Source organism: Ochlerotatus camptorhynchus, unplaced genomic scaffold, assembly GCF_037179485.1.
Source record: "Ochlerotatus camptorhynchus isolate MF236.1 unplaced genomic scaffold, CSIRO-AGI_Acam_v1.1 ptg000365l, whole genome shotgun sequence".
In the NCBI taxonomy this organism is placed as follows: Eukaryota; Metazoa; Arthropoda; class Insecta; order Diptera; family Culicidae; genus Ochlerotatus; species Ochlerotatus camptorhynchus.
This window is the reverse complement of record NW_027040853.1, coordinates 183,763-208,111: the sequence shown is the minus strand read 5'-3', so window position 1 is coordinate 208,111 and position 24,349 is coordinate 183,763. Positions and strand designations below refer to the sequence as shown.

Sequence of the window (24,349 nt, the reverse complement as noted above, 5' to 3'; positions counted from 1 at the left end):
GATTGTTCAATCTTGAACCATCTATATAAAAACAATCGATCTTTGACGAAGAATCGGACCACCAAATTGCCATGAATTACGCCCAGAGTCAAATACTTGAAAAATTCATTGAACTTGTATCTTTTCCCTATCCAGTCTTCTTTGCTCCTTACTAGAGAGTTGATACTGACAGTTTTTAAAATCCTAAGATGTCCTCTAAGGTCTCCTTCAAAGAGTTTCACTGACCTTGTAATCCTAAGAGCACAAATTGATGCAATGGTACCATATAAAGCAAAGCATCCAATGCCTTCGATGGTGTACCTCTCATTGCGCCTGTTATTGAGAGGGTTGCTAACCTTTGGAGTTTTTCTAACTTTCTCTGAGCAACACTCTCTTTTATTTTTGGCCACCAAACCAATGTACCATAACTAACCCTGGGCTTAACAATTGCCGAGTAAATCCAATGGATACTAAATTTTGTGTAATTTTGGATCCATTTTTGCCCATAGTGCGTTTAATTATTTATTTCACTCCCTTGCATTCTAAAAGCATTCCTTCAGACTGTGAAACTTATTCCAAGTTTCTAATTGTACGTTTAAACATACACTTAGACAAATTAAAATCAAATCAATTATTCACTTCATTGAACACACAGAAACATTTAGACAAGGGGATGTTTTGACCGTAGGTGGTCCTGTGTGGGTGAATTGCTAGGACTGTCTAAATGGAGCGTAGGAATGTTCTTTATTGCATAGATCTGAATAATCCATGTTACTAGCTAACAAGTAAAATACAAGCAGTCGTTGGGGTTTAGTGCGTACTCGATAAAATTTGAAGAGCCGTTCCAGGGTAGTAATCTAAACGCGTAACGGATGAAGCTTCTCTGCACTTTCTCAATTCGAGTTACTGCGTTGCATGGTAGGGAGACCACACACAAGCGGCGTATTCTACAATACAACGTACTAGCGAGCAGTATAATGCTTTTAGCGTGTATGGATCCTGGAATGCTTGGGAGTTACGACGTATCAGTGGCGTCCCGTAACCTCACATTTTACCCGTGCACCCACTTTCAAAACCAGATTAAATGCCATATTGATACTAAAATCGGTTGAAAATACACTTAATTTTCTAGTTTACTCGATACCCGAGCAAAGCTGGAGATCAAATTGAAATCAAAATGTGCTGTTATGATGTAGTTTATTTTGAATACTCAAGTTGATCTCATTTTGGTTGACTTAACGGTTAACGCATCAAAAATGAGAGCAAAATTTTACATTGTTGAATCAAACGGAAAACTGATCCTGCTTTCAATGAAATCAATTAGATTACTGATTTTGCATTCATAATATTTAACTAAATACGGGTCTGGTATAAATTGTTAGCATCCATGCTTCTCACACTAAAAGACTTGAGTTAAAATCTCACCCGGACAAGTCACGAATGACCTAAAATGTGTTAAACAAAACGAATTGACAATAATTGTTAGTTCAACGACAGATGAATTTATATTAAACTTTCAACAAGACGTTAACAGCAGAATTTGAAGTTAAGTTGCTTTCATTTAAAAAGTCTTGGCTGCATAATGAAAGCATAATATGACATCAGACTTCAGTCGCAACAGTTGAAATCAAAATTAGTTTTCATTATGATAGTAACTGCAAACTTTAATATCAATTTGCTTGCATTTTGTTAACCGACTTTGCTCGGGTATCTATCCATTGTAAGTAATATTTTGATAATTGTTTATGTGAGAGTTGGTGCACAGGTAGATTGAGGTTAAGCAAACGCCACTGCTACGTATACATCCAAGAACAGCGTTGCCTGCTGTTTATGTAATTCGTGCCTGGTGGCCGCAAAACTTGATCTCGAATGCTGAGCTCCGTCAACGATGTCATCTCAAGTAACATTTCAAGTTTTATCATGGTTTTAAAGTGTTCTACAAGTCTAAATTATGGTCTTCAGAACCCTCATAAAACCCAAATTGCTACTTGGGATCAGAAGCCGATATAAAGTGAAATTCGAGAACGTAAGTGGAGCCTTTTGCACCATTGAAGGCGCCCAGGTAGTTTATCCCGTGTCCTTAATTTAGTGCATGTCGTATTACTCCATCACTATTGAAAAATGATCAAGTAGGGTAGAGCGCTACTTCGTCGTAATCGCCCATTTCCGTTCTATCAATCAGAAAATATCCATAATATCAATGATTTCACCGTGCACAAATCAATAATAGGTTTGTTCCGATGCGATAGTTCACTAGCTACAACATAAATCCTGTTAGAGCGCATTGTATGAATATTTATGCTCATTGTTTTCAAAACAATAGAAGTGCTCCTAGCAAATCCCTAATGGCGTTTCAATGCGTTAGGACGGAATAGAAACTCGTAGAACGAATTTGGTATCAAGAAGCAGTATTAGATTTTAAACAATATCTCAAGAATTTGTGACTCTTTATCATATCCAACGGAAAGGTGAATAAATTTAGAAGTCTTTCACAGAAATATTCCATTTTTTGTTTAGACCCGTTCAGAAAAGAGAGGTAAAGCGCGGGTTGTGCTTAGTAGGACGAAAATTATAACAAAAACCCTATTCGATTTGTTTACAGTTATCATTCTTGCATTTATGCAAGGATCCGACTCTAATTGAAAGGTCCCGCTCTTTATACCCTTCAGAGTGTTGGAACACCCTCCAAAGGCGCGCCCCTTTGTCAGTCAAAATTGAATTTTTTAGCAACAAAATTAAAGAATGACATCGATAATGACCATGCATCAGAACCCTAGTCTTAACCACTTCAAATCTAGGGAACAACGAATAGAAGATTAGGAATCACATAGATGATGACTAACTAACTATTTTTTTTCCTTGTTTCAATATCATCCTCGGTGGACAAAGTCGAGTCTTTATCAACAAGCCATAAAAATAACAAGAACTAAGATGAGTTCCTTTGATTACTGAAAAATCCTGATTCCCTAGTTTAATGTAGTCAGGAATAAGAATCGGTGGTAGATCTTACATCTTACAGGTGATCTACCCACGCTACGGGGTAAGGTGCCCAGGTTACTTAAGTAAGAAATAACTTAAAGATCAAGAACGGCACCGACCACGTCCTTGCAATTAGGTGGGAGTGGAGATGGAATTTGAGAATGACCTTTGTTGTTTCGGGGGCCGAGTTTACCTCATCACTCCGACAAATGTCACAGGATGAGAGATTTTGTTAGTAGATAGGGTTCGTTGAATCAGGATTCACCTTTATAAGTGATATGATCATATTGATAAAATGTTGTTTTCCGAAATTATAAATGAGCCTGGGACAAGACCCACAATCTACTGATCAGTAAGGGAAAGCTGTCGCCACTAGGTCACCGTCCCTCTTACATCACATCAAAACATGAAGCTACGCCCCCGCCAGGAGTCAACTATGTTTTCGAACCTGGATGAAACATACTTTATATTTTATCGAGAACCCCGCAAAAATGCACGTTTGAAGCATGATTTTTGTCAACCATTTGCAAAAAATGCCGCTCATTTTTCGGTGATTTGACGCGACTGCTCTTGGGTCAACATTAACCATTACGAATGACGACCAGTCAAGCCCGGTGACACGAACCTATTCAAAAGGAATCGATTTGATTAATCATGTGGTCGTGATTAGAAACAGACGAGGTGATGTAAAGAAGCCAGGGATTTAACCTATATTTTACGGTCGCCATTAGGCCACTGAGCCCCTCATAACACTACGAACACTTGATGGCGAGTTAATATCACCATTTAAATCCAGTGACAACGCAGACTATCACGCACAATAAAAACTGAATTAATAAAATAACATAAAGTTCCCTCCCCATGGACATGGAGGTTGACGGTACTGAAGCAAAGGGTTATGTTTAATTTCTTTATATTTGCAACGACGATGATTTCCTATAGTGACACATATCACCTTCTTAATGCTTCAGTATGCCTCAAACGATTCATTCTTGGTTGTTAATAGAACTTCCTTGATGCAATCGGCTGCTTCATGCAGACTGAGCAATTCTAATTATAGTATCAGATTTGTTCTGTATACAGAGGAACTGGGAGGGCTTATTAGAAACTTCTCACCAATAAAGTAATGATCTTCTAGTAAATTTTGCATATCATTTTATTTTTTTTTTTTTTTGTTTTAGCATACTATTTTTGTTACAGTCAATTGGCATTAGCATACGATACAAAAGATTTAAAATTACTTGCTCGTCTTTGTGTAAAATAATCAATAATACCTTTGAAAGTTTTTTTCAAGTTTTTGTGATCTGATAGATTTCCCAGTTTGGTTAGAAGTTTCGAACCTAACGCATGTCCACAGGCATAATAGAAAGATAGGCAGAAAAAGTGTATCATGAAGAATGGTTGCATGCAGGGTTGCTTCCACTCACTTGCTATAGATGAGTGCTTTTCAGAGTTTTGAATTCGTTAGATGTTGTAATGGAGATTTGTATTTGTTGGATACGGGAGAAGATTGGAGGGCGGGTGTTTAACGCATAGAGCCTGTCTATTTCGCTTTCAGAGTGTCGCAGTCAGCGGTTTTATGATTCGTGAGCGCTCATGGTTCGTAGAATCGTTGATTGTGGCTGCAAGTGGATTTGACGGGTTTTGTGTGTCAGACGCTTGCCTTTTGGCCTCTTCTTGTGTGTAAGGGTGTGCAAGGTATCATTATAGCGTCTAATGGTTTTCAGATTCCTGGTTGGGTGAAATACGTTTGTGAGAATATCTTTTTGAGATTTTAGTAGTCACGATTTGTTTGTAGTTTATATTTTATTTATTTCATGTAATTATCGTAAATAATAGTTATTCAATAATAGATAATTCATCCATATATTCAATAATAAATTTACGAATGACTATAATTTGGATACCTAACAAAATTAGGCAGAATCACTAGCAAGAATAGGTTGCGGAGTGTTCGCCTTCGAAAATATCGAAAGACATTACATTGGAGGCGGATTCTGGTACGGAATTACAGGCTGCTATTTTGAGCAACTTATCGTCATAAAATTAAAAATTACATTTAAGTATTAGTCAAAAAAAAGTGGATAATAAGTCAGATATGTTATGGTATGAACTTTTGTAATTTTCTTTGTTTGTTTTTTGTTATATTTTTCTTTAATTTTTTATTTCAATTTTTTTTTAGTTCATTATTCTTGAACGCAGATAAAACTAGGAGATGAGGAAGGAATATATTCATTTGGTGCAAACACACAAACACACACACCCTGATACACAAACACATCATGACATTAGACAAGAAAACATCCAGACATTAAAACTGACGTATGAATGAGAAGAAGACATAGACAAAGACAGACCAGCGATTACCGAACCATAAAGATTTTCAAGAAGATTATGATTAATCAATATCGTGAATCCGGTGTTTAATTGGTCACCATAGACTAATCCGTCCGGCATCATAGTCACTTGAAAAATTTTCTCATCAACCCCGATCATTACAATCCTATGGGGATGAAAAAAAAAATAAGAAAATAACATAAAGTTTTATCATCATTTACTCAACGGTTCTGTTTATTTTACCTGTGTTTATTAAGCTTTAAATTATTTGATATATGTACTACTAGACATTTGCAACAGCGCTTATAACGTTTTTATAAATTTCAATACCCTTAAGAAATACATCAGCCTGCAGATATTCATCGTGATCATGCAACAACACTGGTGTGTTATTCATAGGAGAGAATCCAATGGCAGGAATATTCAACTCTCTTAAATATCGAATATCAGTAGCCCCTGGCATGATCTCTAGCCGCACTTTCAAATCCATATCAAGAAATGCTTCTTTGCAAGCGGTCCAATATTTGTTTGACTCATCCAGCTTCGTTGGCTCGATATATGGGTATTTTTCACCGTACTCGATTCTTATTCCCCCACCTGATTCTTCGCACCATTTCTCCAACAGGCACTCAAATTCATCCAATGCAATATTGTGCGCTACGCGTATATCAAAGCAGAGTTTTAACTCCGGAGGAACAACATTGCTTTGTACTCCACCCTGTCAAACAAAATATTTTTCGACATTTCCATTTATTCATATTTGACACGTCTACTCACCGACATCATTGTTAGATTAATAGTAGTTACATCTCCGAGGGTCAGTTCGGGATTGTTTTCTAGTCGTTGTTCTTCTTGCTGACGAAAATCTATCATTTTGTCTATTAAGTATCGTGCTTTTTCGCCAGCTGTGCCGTTTAATAGTAGAGATCCATGACCAGCTGTTCCTGATATGAAGAAATGTACAGCTAAAACAATAAATGATTGATTTTTCATACCTCTGCCGCATGGCATCATGTTATATTTGATATCTCACGTCTCATCGTACGTTCACCGTAGGTTAGTCTGAATGTTTCATTTTCTGAAGCATATCCCTCATCAATGCCAAATCCGCAATTCAATGCCTTGAAATGATCCGTCTTCACAAAATCCTTCATCCCAAGGATTCCACCGATTTCTTCATCCGGTACAAATACAACGTGAAGTGTTCTCTTCAATCTGCGTCCTTCAAGTTTCAGCGCACGAATTACGCCCAAAAACTGAATTCCCACACATTTCATATCCTGTGATCCCCTAGCGTAGATTCTGCCTTGTTCATCAATATGTGCAGAAAACGGAGGAATAGTCCATTTTTCCGGATAAACCGGTACCACGTCCATATGGGAATTCAAAAATATAGATTTCTCAGCAGGATTCGTACCTTTCCACGAGATGATGACAATCGGTTTTCCTGGATTAACCTCAACAATTTGTATTGGTAGGTCCAACACAGCAGCTTGGCGTTTTAGAAACTCTACACAATCATCTGAAATCAAATTACTATGATCAACCAACCAAGTTTTGTTTAAATTAGCATTTAATTTGGATGCTATAATATTATCGTTCGAAGTGTTGTCTTACCATAATTTATATTTGGATGTACTGACGGGATTTTAAGATACTCCCGAAATATCTTAATGTCTTCATTATTTTCCCATTCCTCAGATTTCGTAGCCTGATCGCTTCCCATCGCTATACAGAAATTTTCCGACTACCGCGAGCACGATTTGCTATTGCACTCTTTGACAGCACGTTGAACACTGAAACGAAGAGATGATACCCATCTGTGTACGTCTGCTTCATTCATCGGGTGGTTAGTAATAAAAACCGCCACTGAAGTATATTAAAACACTAGGGGTATCGACATCCATGGGTTGACCTTTCTTCTCGGATCAGTGTGTGTGTGTACCGTACTGTCTTCCTTTTATTGGTATTAATCATGACATTATTGTCCTTCACGAGATAAGCACCTGCTAGTAATAAATTTGTTCTAGTATATGTAGGTGTGTATCTTGAATAATTTGTTTGTTTTACAATTGCATTGTGTGAGTTTTTAAATAATACTGATCTCCAGACTACTAATGACGTACGTTAAACAGTAAATGTTATTCTTCTTTCAATATCATGTACATTTTATTTCTTTAATCTACAGTTTTATGTTTTAAGCTGTACCTATAATAAAAATGATTTGCGCTCTAATGTGTTCTTCAGTCGTTATAGTGAACTGGAACCAGATTGCAAATAGAAAAGAATATATTTTTCAAAATGATCAGATTTGTCAGCATGTAATGTGACTGTCATTATGCTTATTCTTCTTCTTCTTCTTCTTCTTCTTCTTCTTCTTCTTCTTCTTCATTAGCTTACGCTCGAAGTAAAACTCCCTCTTGTTCTCATCCTTTAGTTCTTTGAACAGTGCACAGTGGTCCAGGATGGGAATTTAGCAAGAAGCTAGTCCTAGAACTTTTGTTTTAATATTCAGACGTTTGATGTCTTTGGCGAAGCATTTTTGCTTAAAAAGTTCCTTCTCTTGATGTTTGTAAACATTTGGGTGATCCTCAAATTAATTGATATCAAGCAGAACAATGGAGTAGGTCCTAAGTGACATTGACAGATTATTTTCGTCAATGTTCTCTTTGCATACCGACGGCCATTCAAAGACGTTTTCAGTTATTTCCATTTTGTTGAAACTATTATTTAGCGTCTAATACGACAAACATGTAGGTAGGTTTAGTACCTAATTTTTCATTCTTATGAATCGTCGCAGCTAGATCTTTTATTAACTAGGATAATCGAATGTATATTTATGTTTGGGCAAATAAGTGTTCCAAATATATTTCATCACAATTTGATATTCGTATCGATAAATCTTGATTCAATTCCAGCTACAAGTGAAGTCTATTACAGAGATTATAAAAAAAAAAACATAGATTCCAATTTAGTTATAAATGAATTTGATAAAACTGGCTGGCAAAACTTCTACCAAAAGTTGGATCCCGAGCTGCTAATAGATTCCTTCAATCATTGTGTAAAATCTCTTCATGAATACTGTGCTTCTTTTTGAAAAGCTAAGAAAACTGGAAAGCAAATAGGTAGTAGTTTTTTTTTTTTTTTTTAATTTATTCTACAGAAAATAATTATTTCTTTTTAATGTTGTTATGCTAAAACAGCAAATTGTTAACCCTTCATAAATCCCTATGATAACATAATATTCTTACCGGTTGTTTACAAGGGCACTCATACCACCCCGATAGGGTGCTCATTTTACCCCGAAGGTATTATATTGGTTACAAAACGAACGTGTTTTAAATGAGTCAAAAATTTACTTTTTATTTTCAAATTGTATTCATGATGTATTGATTTTCTTAAAGTGGCCAAACTGCCCCACTTTGTCCTAACTTTTTTTTCTGTTATGATCAATAGAGTTAAGTTATGTTAAGTGTCATCATGAATTAAAATGTCAATCTATATTGCACTACACATTATATTTTCTGCTGAAATCAAGCATTTGCCACTGCTTGTATAATATTCTTATAAATATCGATTCCCCTGAGAAAAGTATCAGCTTGCAAATATTCATTATGATCATGCAGTAGGACAGGAGTTCTATTTATTGGTGAAAATCCAATCGCAGGAATTCCCAATTTTCGTACATGTCGAATATCACTTGCACCTGCTTTGATTTGAGGCCTCACTTTCAAATTCATATCATCCATCGCCGCTTTAAATGCAAGCCAATATTTATTCGTTCCATCCAACTTGGTTGGTTCAATAAATGGATAATCTCCATCATACTCAATGCGAATGCTGTCACCAGATTCATCACACCATGTTTCCAACATAAGTTCGAACTGTCGCAAATCAACATTAATCGCCACTCGTATATCAACACATATTTTTAACTCCGGGGGCACAACGTTAGTTTGAACCCCACCCTGTAATATAAAATTCAAAAAAAAATTGCTAATATACGTAATTAAACTTTTTGTACTGATCTATCTCACCGACATCGAAGTAACATTCATTGTTGTTACATCTCCAATTGTCAATCCTGGATTGGAATCCAGTCGTTTTGATTCTTTCTCTCGAAAATCAAATATTTTGTCCATCAATTTTCTTGCCTTTTCGCCAACAGTTCTTTCCAAAAGAAGAGATCCATGACCCGATGTTCCTGATATATGAAAATAGGCACCTAGAATTGAATTAATTTTCATCACAAGTAACATTCCCAACAACAACATCTTACGTTTAATTGTTCTTTCCCCGTAGTACAACTTGAAAACATCTTCTTCAGAGGCAAACCCTTCGTCCATCCCAAAACCACAATTTAGCTTTTTGAAATGATCAGTTTTCACGAAATCGTTCATTCCGAGCTCTCCACCTATTTCCTCGTCCGGCATAAATACAACGTGAACAGTTCTTTTGAATCTTTGTTTTTCTTTCCTCAATTCCTGGATTGCACTCAAGTACTGAATTCCCACACTTTTCATATCCTGCGTGCCACGAGCATAAATACGCCCTTCATTGTCCATGTGAGCCGAAAACGGTGGATAAGTCCACTTCTCCGCATATACTGGTACCACATCCATGTGAGAATTTAAAAAGATAGAATCCATTCCAGGATCCGTTCCTTCCCAAGATATAATAACTACAGGTTTTCCTGGATTAACTTCATCGATGGTCAATGGCAGCTCTAGTAAATCCGCTTGGCGCTGTAGGAACTCAACGCACTTGTCTGAAAAATATCGATAAGATAAAATATACCTACATACATACTAAACTAACAGAAATCAAACGGGAGTACCATAGTTTACATTTGGATGAACTGATTCAATGCGCAAGTACTCTCTAAACAACTTGATGTAATCATTGCTTTCCCACAATTGATATCTTGACTCCATCACGTGTAGTAACGCTTGACTTTTCAAATGATACTGAACCACAAAAAGATAAAAAAAATTGTTTAAATCTCCTCATCACGAAGAATTGCCTCTCACAGATACTGTAACATTTTGTGCAACGTGCGCTTGAAAAAGAGAATATACTGTTCTTTTATTACGATGTTACTGTGACTAAGAACATAGATTGAGACAGTATTTTCAGTAGCATGTTCCGATTTTTCTGTTGCGTTTAGTAGCGGAACATACATCGGTCTCCCCGACTGTTTTTTAGTGGCGTCGCCCTAACCTCAATCTACCTGTTCAACAACTCTCAAAAAGTAAACAAATAAAACAATATTGGTTCCAATGAAAACAAATCTGTGATACTAGAAGACCCTGAGCCTTTTGAAATTGATTTGAATGTAAACATAACCCTAAATAACGTTTTCAAAGTTGTTGAACAGGTAAAAAGTGAGGTTACGCGACGCCACTGCTGTTTTTCTCTATAAAATAGCTTATTAGCATATTTTAAACGGCTGGAAATCTAGAATCCTGATGAATGTGGCATACCTGTATAAATAAAGGGAGAAGAATTAGTATTTTCCATTTAATTTCAGTACTTTAATTGCTTATCCTTGACAGATACGCGTATTTCGTCTACAATGTGCAGACTTCTTCAGTGTCTTGCACTAATACTCCAGTATTAGTAGAAGACACTGACGAAGTCTGCGCCTTGTAGACGAAATACGTGTATCTGTCAAGGAGAAGCAATTAAGGTTGTGGAATTAAATGGAAATTACTAACTCTTCTCTCCTTCTTTATACGTAAATCTAGTTTGTACACCATTTGTTAGACGAGAATTTTTTTTTTTCACTTCGTTTGGTCATTTTTCAAAGCATAATGATGTTTACTTCAGATTTTTTTTGTAATTGGAAAGCAATAAGTATTGCAAATATTTGACAGTCTCTCACCATTCCATATGATAGTTAAAACAACCTGGATAAATACAATACAGATCTAGATCTTTATACTCTCAAGAACCTGAGCATTTACAGAATGTTTAATTTCAACGATCCTAAATCTGATCAGGAAAAGTCACACAAATAAATGTCAATCACACGTTAAAATATTTGAAATAATGTCAAACTTTGTTAACCTTACCTTGTAGGGTAGAAAAAGTTAACAGGGAAGTGGTCAAATTATGCTACTCCTCACTACAGTACTGCATATCTCTTATCACTTTATCTCTCGATGCCCTCAATTTCTAGCAACACATTTGTGATAAGGATTGAATGCATTTTAAGGCTTGGGTCGGTTGTGTATCCAATTCAATAACACATTTGAAATTACTTTGTGTAATCTTCATAATTTCAGCCCTAGTGGCTAACTTAATCCCTTTTTAATACTATTTGTCCTTCTTTTACTTTTTTAGGTGTACAAAAACGCAACAGATTGGTACGTGTTTATAGGGCAATAAGCAATAAGCAACCGTGGAAGTGTTCTAAAAACACTGAATGGAAAGCAGATGTATATTTTTAAATCAAATTGATTTATCTTCCTATATACAAGGTGGGGTGAAAAATAACCAACTTGGGAATTAATTTTTTCCAATGTTTTTTTTTATTATTATTTTATTCAATATAGTCCCCTTTTAGCTCGATACACTTATTCCAGCGATTTTCCAACTTCGTGATTCCGTCCGAAAAGTAATTTTCCGGAAGGTCTGCGAAATACTCCTCCGCGGCGTCGATGATTTCCTCACGTGAGCTGAATTTTTTGTGAGCCATCTTTTGAGGTTTGGGAAGAGATAATAGTCTGAGAGAGCCAAATCGGGCGAATACGGTGGATGCGGAAGCAATTGGAGCCGTAAGTCATTGATTTTAGCCGTGGTTGCGATGCTCTTGTGCGCCGGTGCATTGTCTTACAAAAAAAAATCTGTTCGCTTCATGTGAGGCCGTTTTGCAGCGATTTCGGCCTTCAATCGCTCCTATAATGCACAGTAATACTCGCTGTTGGTGGTTTTTCCTTTTTCAAGGTAGTCCACGAAGAGTATGCCATGAAAATCCCTCGTGCCGGGCACTCATTCTGTTCTCTGGGGTGTAATAGTGAATCCAGGTTTCATCAACAGTTACCCATCGACGCCAGAAGTCCGCCCGATTCCGCAACAGCAAGTCCAAGCACTCTTTCGAAGTGCTCTCGCGTTCGTGTTTTTGGTCAGGACTGTGAGCTTGCGTGGCACCCAGCGGTAGGATAACTTTTTCATATGCAGAATCGCGCCCAAAATATGGCGTGTGCGCTCAGTACTTTCCTTTGCGGTATCTGCTAGCTCGCGCACTTTCACTTTCCGGCCAGCCAACACCATTTCATGTATTTTTTGACATTGTCCTCTGTAACCGCATCGGAGGGCCTGCCGCTGCGGACTTAATCGGTAGTGGAGTTGCGGCCACCACGAAATTCTCGAAACCAATATTTGACGGTGTAATCTGACGGAGCATTAGCCCCATAATATTTATCCAAGTTTTCTTCGCCGTTTTGCCTCTCAAAAAATAATGATTTATGAGAGAACGAAAATCGTTTTTATCCATACTCAACATGATGCCAAACACGTCAACAACAATCAGTTGTCAAAACAAAACTAAAGACAGTATCGCACTGAAATTTGGCATGTCTGCCTAAATATGAACGGACTGACTACAAGGCACCATAACCTTTTTTGCAGTAGCAGCACATTCTGGCGGTCAAGGAGGTTACTTTTCACCCCACCTAGTATATGTATACATTTTCAAAAGTTACTAATCCACTTCCTTAATTGATGCATAAGTATTTTATAAATCTGGTTGTATTCAACAGTTTCCACCTTCATATGCTGTGAATGGTTATGCATAAGATCGTGTAATGAGTAAAAGTGTATATGTGATTCCCACTGCTCTTGGTTGTACTTGACGCACACTTCGTCTACAACTTATAAACATTAAAGAGTGTCAGATTCCCCATTCTCTTGTTTTTTTTTCTTATTTGAAATGCATATCATTCCGTGCGTTACCTAATTTTGCTAACTCAACAATGAAATATATGGGAAAAAGAATCCATAAATTTTTTGAAACGGCCCATGTACATTCATTGCCTTGAAAAAAAGACCGTATGCAAAATTTTGGCTCAATCGGACATCGGGTCCGCAGAGCGGTTTAAAGTTTAAAGTTCATCTGAAAAATGGTAAGGTGGGAGAGCCAGTTGTGGAGGAACTAAGACAATTTATGTATTTAAATATAAATAATCGAAATACGTATAATTTGTATACGTCAATGTATAGCTTTACATATTTAGTTTGCTAGAAAAATGATACATTATGATTAAATTGCATACATTTTTCAAAAACTCGTCCTCATATTCCCGATCTTTTTTTTCAAAAAATCAAATTTTTTTTTTCACGTTTTTTGTACTTTAGACTATATACTTTCATCCCCCCAAGCCGTTTTCCGATCAGCGAATTCGGTGTCCAGGCATAGCTGACTAATGGTAAGAACCCCCAAATGGTTTTAACTAAAGTCAAAACTTTAAACGCGTTTTTCTCGAAACCACATTTTTTTTATCGGGCGAAGATTTTTCTCAGAAACTATAAGAGATATTGACTTGAATCTTTGCGCATTTTGTTCCTTATTAAATTCTTTGGAGCTTCTCCCATTTTCAGCCAAAAATATTAACATTTAACATTGTTTGAAGCACCTTAAAATTGCAAAAAAGCGGGCTAAAAATCGCCTGTTTTTTCATATGGCCGCCATTTTGTTAATTTGCAAGATTTTTTGCTGCCAACGGGAGAAGCTCCAGAGAATCTTATGCAGATTATTAATTTCATCACGAAATCTGTTTCAGATGAAGCCGTTCCAGAGAAAAGTCTTCGCCCGTCCAGGCGTTTGCGGCGAAGAGGGGTCTGTTTGTCGCCATTTTGTGACGTCAATAATGTCTTTTTTTATGTCGAAAAAAAATTTATTTGTAAACTTTAATGTTCAATAAACAAGAATCCCAAAGAGTTAGGCGCATTACTATTCATTTTCCTTGAAAAAAAATTAATTGAAAAACAGGCCGAAAAAAGGCAAAAGATTGGGAATACCCCCTTAATGGGAACACTGTTCCAGTAGTTGTAGAAGTTGCTAATGTTGGTTTCTATCATAGTTGAACGCATTGTTTTCTAATGGATTCTACTATTATAGGAACACTGTCGCAACTATAGGTGCAAAAGAGTCAAAATCTTAAGGATAATTATTTGTCGTATTCCCATCATTAAAAAAAAAATCGGAACATTAACCATCGCGTAAAATCTTCCCTCGTTTAATTTTGAGGTGTAGTTGGCATAAAAACATTGAAATTTTTTACAAGCTTTTATACATTGCTGATTTATGCGATATTGCAAAAACAAATCTTTTAAAATGTCGTCAAATCTATCGTTAACAACATGTGCACTATATCTTGCATAAACGTATATGAATTTTAAAAATAGGTGCAGAGAATCGTTTTGCAAAAAATACACCCTAAGACTTTATTTAACCCATGACGATATTAAGTAGGTAAAGAAGTGCCGAAGCCGTAATTTCCCCTATTTCACGAGGTTTGATGCTTGTGATAAAAACAGTCGATACAGATAATCATTTAAACAATGTTTGCATATTGTATGTTGTCACATAATGACTTATTTCTTTCTGCATGTTTTTTGTTTTTATGTTTATATTTTCTCATATGAAAATATTTTAATAAATTAGGCCGTGGTCTTTTTTGAATACACGGTAAGCATTAATTTCAATTTTTTATATTTTATTTCAATGGTGGAAGTAATATAATTGCAATGTACAATAATAATTTTAACAGACACTGTTAACATCTCTGGTTCGGTAAGTGTGGGCACGCGTGTTACCGTCACAATTCGGGAGAATTTAATATAAGCGCCGCCTCATAACACGGTTTTTCTATTTAAATTTTATCCTAATCCTACGCCGAGTGCGTTGGTGCCAGTGCTCCGGTATACTGGGCCGCCGTCATGGAATGCCCAGCTGCTGCAGTTCTCAGTCGGTCGTATTCACCGGGCAACTACGCCGAGCGCGTTGGAAAAATGGCCCTTTTCAGGGCCACAACATTATCAAGAAAGAGTTTAACGATTAATTTTCTAATGCCTTTCCGACACTTTTTTCATGACTTTCATCGGCCTCCTGATATTCATGTGATATTGTGGTGGGATTTTTAGCTATGTGAAATTCACATGGTTTTCATCCATTAGATACCTATGTGGTAAATTTTTTGAGTGTGCTTCGGCAATCAAAATAAAGTTTGCACGATGGAAGCGCACATCGTAAATTTCGTTCATTTTAATAATAATTAAATTGCCCCTCTCCCCCTAACCTCTGGCAGTACATGAAAAGCCTTTTTGTGAGGGGAATTTTTCAAAAGGATGCCGATCATTTTCTGAGGATGAGATGAGGACGATTCGTCATCCGTATGAAGCGTGTCACGATCATTCCCAAGGATTCGTGGTTAACGCGTCTTATTTCTCTGTTAATACCGGTTAAACTCAATAAGAGGATTGTGATCGACTGGTTCCTCTCAAAATATCTGTTTGGATTTCATCCGAAGTTTCGGTCGCATATATTGTGCCTTTTTGAAGGAATCTCTTGGACTCTATATGTTGGCAGAATGTTCTACTTTAGTATTTTGTGTTCACCTACTAACCAGGCTCGGTTTTATTGTTCTATGAGCCCACAGTATAGGCGTAATAATAATCTAGAAGTATCGCTTCAATAAGATTAACCGGTTGACTAAGCAAAGAAGACCGGAAGTCCCAACGGTAACGGTAAATGTTGAGCAATGAAGGAACAATACGCACACCACGATCATTTCTGAAATCTCAACCGTAATTTGCTAATGAATTTCATTCCGCTGCATCAATGTAGGCCATAAGTCCAGGGCCACCGCAGCTCTGCAAGGTAGGGGAAATGGATCTAAGATTGGGCCCATCGCTAAAAATCTGCTATTTACCAATCTTATCTATATGAACGCGTCGTTGGGACGATACTGATGGATATTTTAGGGCGCTATTGAAAATTTAGTCGTTAGTTTAATTTTAGATATGGATGGAATGATAACACTGCACTGGTTAATTTCTTGGAATTCAAGACACGCCTACACTAATCAACCATCATCGAACTTACTCGATGAGGATATCAATTAACTAGGGAGAGCATGACAGAAAGATTCAACCATGTTTTTAATGGATTCATTTTATCACTCCTTGCGCACCACAAAGGAAACTGTTTTGAAAACGAAACTCTTTACCATCAAATTGGTCGTCCTGAAAAGGACGGATTTTGTTAAAGGGTGGGAACTTCGATCGAATTTAAGCCTTCTTTTCGGTCTTCTTGGGCAACAGGACGGCCTGGATGTTTGGCAGGACACCACCCTGAGCGATGGTCACTCCGGAAAGAAGTTTGTTCAGCTCTTCGTCGTTGCGGATGGCCAACTGCAGGTGACGTGGGATAATTCGGGTTTTCTTGTTGTCACGAGCGGCATTTCCTGCCAACTCGAGAACTTCAGCGGCCAGATACTCCATCACGGCAGCCAGGTAGACGGGAGCACCGGCTCCAACACGCTCGGCATAGTTGCCCTTTCGGAGGAGACGGTGAATACGACCGACTGGAAACTGCAATCCAGCGCGGCTCGAACGGGACTTTGCCTTTCCCTTGACTTTGCCTCCTTTTCCACGTCCAGACATAATGCGAACGACACGAACAGTTCGATGCTGAAACTGTAATGATGACATTTCGACCGTCGAGGGTGGTTTTATACCTGCGTCGAGTAGCATATTATGAATACAGGGACGGTACAATAAATACTGTGGGTAGCAAAATACTGAAAATGGGATGAGTGTCGGTTGTCTCTACGGGCATGAAACGAGACAGCGTTGCCAGTATTCCTGATTTATTTGATTTTCCAGATTTTCAATCGTCTTGCCAGATACTTACCCAGATATAATTCATTTATATGTTATTACGTTTATTTCAAGAATTTTTAATTATGTTCCGGATTTTCCCAGATTTTTTAAATATGTTGCTTTAGAGAATTTCCAGCCCAAAACGAAAACCGGTTGGACATGAGCGTTTCCGAATTCAGTCCAATAGAGGCGATGGGGGCAAGAAGACCATACGGGGCGAGATGGGCCACCGTTCGTTTGGGCATAATACCTATTAACTCAATCTATTTTTTTTTTACAAACTTGTTGAAAATGCTTCTAATATGCATCTCCATGAAAACCGTATCAAAATTCAATTACATGTCTAAGATAATAATGGAAATGTAACATTAGCTCAAAATCTCTAGAATATTATAAGATATGCAGTCAAGCAAACAAGCATCGCATTCACTATATTACATTTTACTGATCCGCTGGTTCTACAGCGAGCAATACATGTAACTGTTGCTAAAAGAACTTATGTTTCTATTTCACTTGATTCCTGCATGTTATTTTCTAGTGAAAACCTGTCAAAACCTTAACTTTTACTAGGGTGCTCATATTGCCCCGTATGGTTGTTGATCGGAGCAAAAACTGAAATTTTTCAAACATAATCATTTATTCAGTCTATCATTCCAAAACCACAACCAAAACGGCCCTTTTCAGGGCCACCAATAATTCGACAAAGAGTTAGTTTTGAAGACAATTTCTATCCAGAATATCACAGTTACACTTAAATTTGGGGACTATACTGGGGTGTGGGAACGCTGGAAGGGGAGATGCGGTCTGTCTTCGAACTACCAACATCATTCCAAAGCTCCTCCAGGGCGACAGAGTAGAGCAAACCCAACAACATCAGCCCAACAAAACGGCCCTTTTCAGGGCCACCAAACTATCGCAAAAGAGTTATTAAGGAATATTCCTAAAATATAATATACACAATTAAATACAACACATAACAGACGTTATCCAACGCCAACCCTGCGGTCGTATCTAGTATACAACCCTTCCAACTTTTTTTTCCTCTTCCGCTTGCTTATCGGTTGCTTGGGGCAGGCGTTCATCCGATATCCTTCCGCCTTACACAGAAAGCATTTATCCTTGTATCCTGATTAATGTGCGCGTCTTAGTGGAATACCTGTATAATAAGAGACAGAAGGATTAGTATTTTCCATTTAATTCCACTACTTTATTTGCTTATCTTTGACAGATACGCGTATTTCGTCTACAATGTGCAGACTTCTTCAGTGTCTTGTACTAATACTCGACATCCTTGTGCCCAGAATAAAATATATTCTCCTTGCGATTGAGCAAATTAAGCGAGAAGAGAATCTCCTTTTTCACGTTCATGTATACTCTCTTCGCACACCTGTGTACATGTCGAGGCCCAACTCCGCAGGGAATTTTTCTCGGATTACACGCTTCACTTTTCCGTATTTTCCCAGCACCAACGTTATATCATTATCTAACATCTCCGGTGGTAAAAACTACGCTCTTATGGTACGTATTGAACGTTGCCCCCCGCAAGTGACATGCGTACATCGACTGCCTTTCCATTAGCATAATGGAAAATAATTGCTCGGCGTTATGCATCAGAGCATACATGTTTCTGATTTTAATTTGGTGAAAATCGCATTTTTTTTTGGAACCCGGTGATTTCATGAGAGTGGACTCTGCCCTTCCAAAGGATCCACTTTATTTCGACCATATCAATATGTTTGCCTACAACGGCGACGAAAAATGTACTGATCGAGCTGCAGGCAATGAACAAAGTGCACCAAAAAAGTAAACAACTGTCGATAGTGTGATCGACTGAAAACCAACAGCTGAGAGACCCCTTATGCTGGTTTGGATGCGAAAATAACAATATAAGTATAATATATTGCTTCTCCAAAATCGAGGGTGTGTTTTTTCGGAGCATACCGATTCAAACGGATTAAGCGAAGCGTTGTCCACATCGCCAATTTTGGGTGGAAAAGGGAATGTTACGTCTTTCCCCACCACAGTTTTAGCGCTAGGACCCGATTTTGTAAGCTCCCTTCTTGTTTTTTTCTATTGTTCTATGAAACCCATGCACGTTTTCAGTGGTCTTATTGCATAAAAGTATACCTTAAACATCCATCTTGAAGATGAATGAGATAGATTTGGAATTAAGGTTACTTATGTAAATTATTGAAAGATAAAAATCAGATACGATCCAAAATTGATCCATTACTGTGCTAGGGTTGTATTACGCCTAGAAGTTTATGTTTGTCTTTATTGGAGAGATTTTCAGCCGGAAGAATTATAATTTAACCGTATTGAAATGTTGAATGTCAGCAGTCAAATTAATGCAAAAAACTAAATTTCGTTTGATTTTTCTTTTCTTCCAGGTCAAAAGGAGCTTGCCATCGAACTGTACAGGAAAGGCATTTTAGAATTGGAACGCGGAATTGCAGTCGAATGTTGGGGCGGACGAGGTGAAGTGTGGGAAAGAGCTCAACGATTGCACGACAAAATGCAAACAAATCTGTCAATGGCACGAGACAGGTTACATTTCCTTGGTAAGTATTCCTTTCTTCTTGTGATTTCCCAATCATTAATTCTGATTGCAACTTTTTACTTGCCATCTAATCGATTCAACAAACGTTGGTCTGCTATGTAAGAGAGTCACCCTTTCTTATTATCCAGATAACCCATAGATTGTAGCAAAATTTGATTCATGCTGGTGCGGATGAGCGGTTCCATACTCATTCACTAATCCGTTTATTATTGTATTTTTTTTTTTATTTGGATGAAAATTTGCAGAAACGTTCCTTTTGCCCAAAAGTGCCATTTTCCATGTTCAAATCGCAATTTTGAATACAGCCTTATTTTTGAAAAAGGCCTATAGAAAATGGTTTGCCCAGTTTGGTTTGGTTTGGTGCCTTTGGCAATGTTGTAGGTAATAGCTGGAACTATTTGAATATTTGGCAGTACTGGATAGCTTATACTGTTAGGTGTAAGATTTAAACAAACAATGTTGAGTAAACGTAAAGATGTCGAAACAAGAGAGCAATCTGTCAGCCGTTGTCGCTTTGTTGCGCGCCGGAGTATGCATGAAAGAAATAATTCGGTCGGTAAATGTGTCTGAAAGAACAGTGTATAATATTAAAAAAGGCTTGGGAAAGTGATAAGACGGAGCACCTGCTCATACTGCTAATAAAGCACAGAAATGGCTTACGGAAAGTATTTCGTAAATTTGGGAGGAAGAAATTTGGCCCCAAGCAGTCCCGATATCAATCCGTTGGATTATTTTGTATAGGGCGTCGTCCAACGGGATACCAATAGAACCCCTCACACCACACTTAAGTCGCTAAAAGCTAAAATCAAGGCAGTAATGACATCTATGGATCGAAACATTTTAAAACGTGCATACTGCAGTTTCCGGAAGCGTCTAACTACAGTCGTCGAAAGGGAAGGCAATTTTTTGAATAAATTTACTTACAACTTCCATATGTTGCGAAAGAAAATAAATCGCACAAAATTCATTGCTAGAATAACTAACTGGTGTATTTTTTTCTCAAATATGCCATTTACTGCAAAAATTCGTCACGCACCCTGTATAGTGCATTTTTTATCTCCTAAAACATATTAAAAAAAAATAAAAAAATACAAAAGAATTTACATTTTATGAGGAAAATTATTTTTAAACCTTTATTTTTATTTGATTAAATTTTTTAGAGTGTACATATTTTTTTCAAATAGTCCCAGCTATTACCTACAACATTGTCCAAGGCACCAAACCGATCGGATCAACCATTTTCGAGTAACAGTTTTCTGAAGATGAGTTTAATATTTTCTATAGGCCCTTTTCAAAAATAAGGCTTCATTCAAAACTGCGATTTGAAGATGGAAAATGGCACTTTTTGACGAAAGGAACACAAATAAAAAAAATACAAAAATAAAGGTATTAGCGAATTAGTTTGGAACCACTTGGTTACATTTGTATGACAAGCTATGAGCATGATTTGTATAACAAATTATGAGCATATCAATGGTCACACTTGTATAGTTTTTGGACGTGCTTATAATTTTACAAATAATGCTCATGATCATAGTTTGTCATACAAGTGTATCCGTGGCATAATTTATGATAGGTGTGTATAGCAAACATACGCTTAGATGTGTTAACTGCTTATTGCTCCATAATTGGTGTTTTTCCTTGTGCATTTCTAACCAACCGATAGCTGTGCAATGATTGGTTTATTTTAAACTGATGAACATCGATTTCATTTCACTTGTTACCGTGTTGTAGGTGAGAATAGTGTACATTAAAGGTCATACAAATAATATAAAAACCATCGTATGCTCGATCACAGCAATCAATACTGTTTGCGCGTTTGAACAGAATAGTTGTTTGTGAACCAAATATGAAGACCTTTTTATTCTTCACTGCAAGTTTAATAGTTGTAGGTACAGTGTCAAGCGACGTAATAGATTTGAAGAGTAATTCTGAAAAAATAAACCATGAAGCGGCTTCACGCACTGTGAGACATTTTAGCCCATATCAATACGCCTATGGGTATGCTCCTAGTTATCATGTAGGATATTATCCCCAAGTTCATCCAATTCAACCTTTAAATATTGTTCCCGTGTATGTACCTTTACAAGGACGTGGTAAACGCCAAAAGCACCAGAAATTTATGGTAAGCATGAAAGAGAACTATTTAATTTAAATTTCAATAATTAATATCAATCAATTTTTCACAGAATCCACCTTACGGTTTAGTGCCTCCCTATCCGTGGTATTATTAGAAAGAAGAGCAAATCATGACTAAGTTGATTGTTGTAGTTATATTTTGATAATTAGTTTGACCACCTAGCTTCCTAGGAAACAATTAACTATAAGAAGCTCTATCCTAGTGAACGTTGGCGTCTGTTGCGGAATGCTTATGCAAATAAAGAGAGAATACTAGTAGTAAATACTGAATTTCGCAAATTAAATCCATCTTATCTACAAAATTCCCTTTTAAAACTTTTTGGGGTGTATACATGTATGTTGTCTTTCTCTTCTAAACTTATTCACTCAACACTATAACACTCAAACACCACTTACTTAAAAGGAACTTTAAAAGCTCTGCATTATAATCACCATTTAATTGTACTTCCTTGATCGTTTATCCACAGATACGGGTATTTTTATATTGATTAATTTTCGGTCAAACGGCATACGGCTGGACTCGATTCGTCAAAATAACACATAATTTTTATTGTCGCGCTTATGTTTAATTGTCATTTGGTAACGGTGATAACGCGCAGCTCTTAAGCGTGCAGCAACCCTGCCCATAAAGGAGCAATTAAATGATTCAAGTGAGTTGATTCAACTTATCAACTTGGTCAGCCAATTACAAAAGGTCGACATCGGCGAGGGGGACGACTCTATCTACGATGCAAAAAAGATTGTGTTTTGCTGTAGCTAGCTGCGCGCACGCTGAGTAGATAGAAAGAAGATTGATGACGATTCTGAAGATTTCCTGCATAAACTTGATGAGCGATGCAAGTAGATGCGACAAATGAAAGAAGATTGTTCGAAGATTGATTCGCTAGTGTGAGATTTGTTGAGCATCTAAACTTGAGATTTAGATGTGTCGCCCCCCTCGGACATCGGCCTGCTTTCTAGTACACCGAACTCTTTTTTGCGGGATATGTATTGCGCAAGAGAGAGAGAGAGAGTTCTACTCAGCTGCATGAGAAATTTCTAAAAACTGCAGGAACTCAGCGCTGAGTATCTGCAATTTTTTAGAAATTTCTCATAGAACTGGGTAGAAGTGACTCTCTTTCTGAGTTTTTCTAATTGGCCATGTATCATCACTATCAACTATGGTATGGTCGTGATATCTTGAAAAGACGAGGCGAGATGAATTATATAAGTCCTCTGGTACCCATTTCTGATGGAAGGCCGCTACCCGTAGTTATGGGAAAAACATATTTTTCCTAAATCATGTTTTTAGCACACCTAGCGAGGCACTGACGAGGTGACCCCCTTATTGCACTCTATGTGTCTCTCATTTATGTATATATATATCGCTGTGAAGCAACTGAAAATTGTTGAGGGAATTTATATCTGTAACTGTAAGCAGTTCGTTTTGTTTGCTAATCTGGTTAAGATCTCATACTTTTTTTTTTAAACTTTAGATATTTTTAGCCACGGGCTAGTTCATCTAAAAAATGTCATATTTACTATAGTTATCTTAAAGATAAATCATCCAGCATCAAACCAAAGCAAGCAAAAGGTAGGACAATCATCATAATGTTTTTCGGATCTGGTGGCTTGGGGTTATGTCCTACGTGCTAGTTACGGGGAGAATCTTCCAAGTCGAATGGTGGTACAAGCTCCAGAATCGGTTAAACACAGCCTGAGCTAAAGCAAATGTAGTGAAATGTGCATTTGTGTGTGGGCATTTAGTTCCACTTCTAATGGTAGTAAAAGATTTCAGATCGATTCACCACAGCTCGAGCTATAGGACGCCATGCAAAACCTTGCTTGTAAACTGGCCCTCTCAGTGCTCGACCATGGCACTATGGAGAATCTGCAGTAGGCAACAAGATTTTCTTGCTTATTCTGCACAAGTTTTGTATTAGTATGTAGCTAAATTAATAATTAAACCTTGATGTTGAAACCCAGAGGTCGTCTAATTTCTCCAAAATGTCCTGGAGTTAACAACTTCATTTTCTCAATGTAGGCTCAATGTGATTTGCACTATCCCAACTTATTCAACACATCATACGATCTTGGTACGAATGGTAATAATAAGATATTTAATGCTCTCCAAACAATTCTGGAGCTAAGATCTTGAAGTTCTACAGACTCAATATAGCCTTGAATAATGTCCTAAAAACCTTTATTATTATCTAAAGCTCAAGAAAGCCTTCTGACAACATGCGTAGCAAAGAATGGTAACAATCATCAATCATTGAATAATGCTCTTTAAACTATTCTGGAGATAAAATGTTGAAGATGTACAGGCTCAATGAAGTCTTGAACAATATCCTGAAAATCTTTATGAGTCCGTGAAACTCAAGGAAGTCTTTTGCACAACATGCATACCATGGAACGGTATCACCACAGACAAACAGACATAACACATTGAATATTTCTCACTGTAAAACATCGTCGCTAAAACATTAC

The 24,349-nt window shown here is 37.2% G+C and overlaps 4 protein-coding genes across 6 annotated transcripts in view; 1 reads left to right on the top strand and 3 right to left on the bottom strand.

Moving 5' to 3' along the window:
* The window catches only part of spas (spastin), a 59,747-nt gene that overhangs the window by 20,514 nt on the left and 14,884 nt on the right, over positions 1–24,349 (top strand). For all 3 annotated transcript variants that reach the window (XM_065232201.1, XM_065232200.1, XM_065232202.1), the window contains one exon: positions 19,572–19,742. In XM_065232201.1, the coding sequence (XP_065088273.1) occupies positions 19,572–19,742 (171 nt within the window). The remainder of the gene's footprint in view (positions 1–19,571; positions 19,743–24,349) is intronic.
* LOC135709814 (aminoacylase-1-like) lies at positions 5,521–7,076 on the bottom strand. Its single transcript, XM_065232223.1, has 4 exons — positions 6,913–7,076; positions 6,329–6,817; positions 6,073–6,260; positions 5,521–6,013 (listed from the first exon to the last, which is right to left on the bottom strand). The coding sequence occupies exons 1-4, from the start codon at positions 7,019–7,021 to the stop codon at positions 5,579–5,581; spliced, it is 1,221 nt and encodes a 406-aa protein (XP_065088295.1). The 5' UTR covers positions 7,022–7,076; the 3' UTR covers positions 5,521–5,578.
* Positions 8,779–10,251, bottom strand: LOC135709815 (aminoacylase-1A-like). The gene is made up of 4 exons (XM_065232224.1): positions 10,133–10,251; positions 9,575–10,063; positions 9,333–9,520; positions 8,779–9,263 (listed from the first exon to the last, which is right to left on the bottom strand). The coding sequence occupies exons 1-4, from the start codon at positions 10,227–10,229 to the stop codon at positions 8,829–8,831; spliced, it is 1,209 nt and encodes a 402-aa protein (XP_065088296.1). The 5' UTR covers positions 10,230–10,251; the 3' UTR covers positions 8,779–8,828.
* On the bottom strand, positions 16,567–17,223 carry LOC135709825 (histone H2A-like). Its single transcript, XM_065232236.1, has one exon. The coding sequence runs from the start codon at positions 17,050–17,052 to the stop codon at positions 16,588–16,590; it is 465 nt and encodes a 154-aa protein (XP_065088308.1). The 5' UTR covers positions 17,053–17,223; the 3' UTR covers positions 16,567–16,587.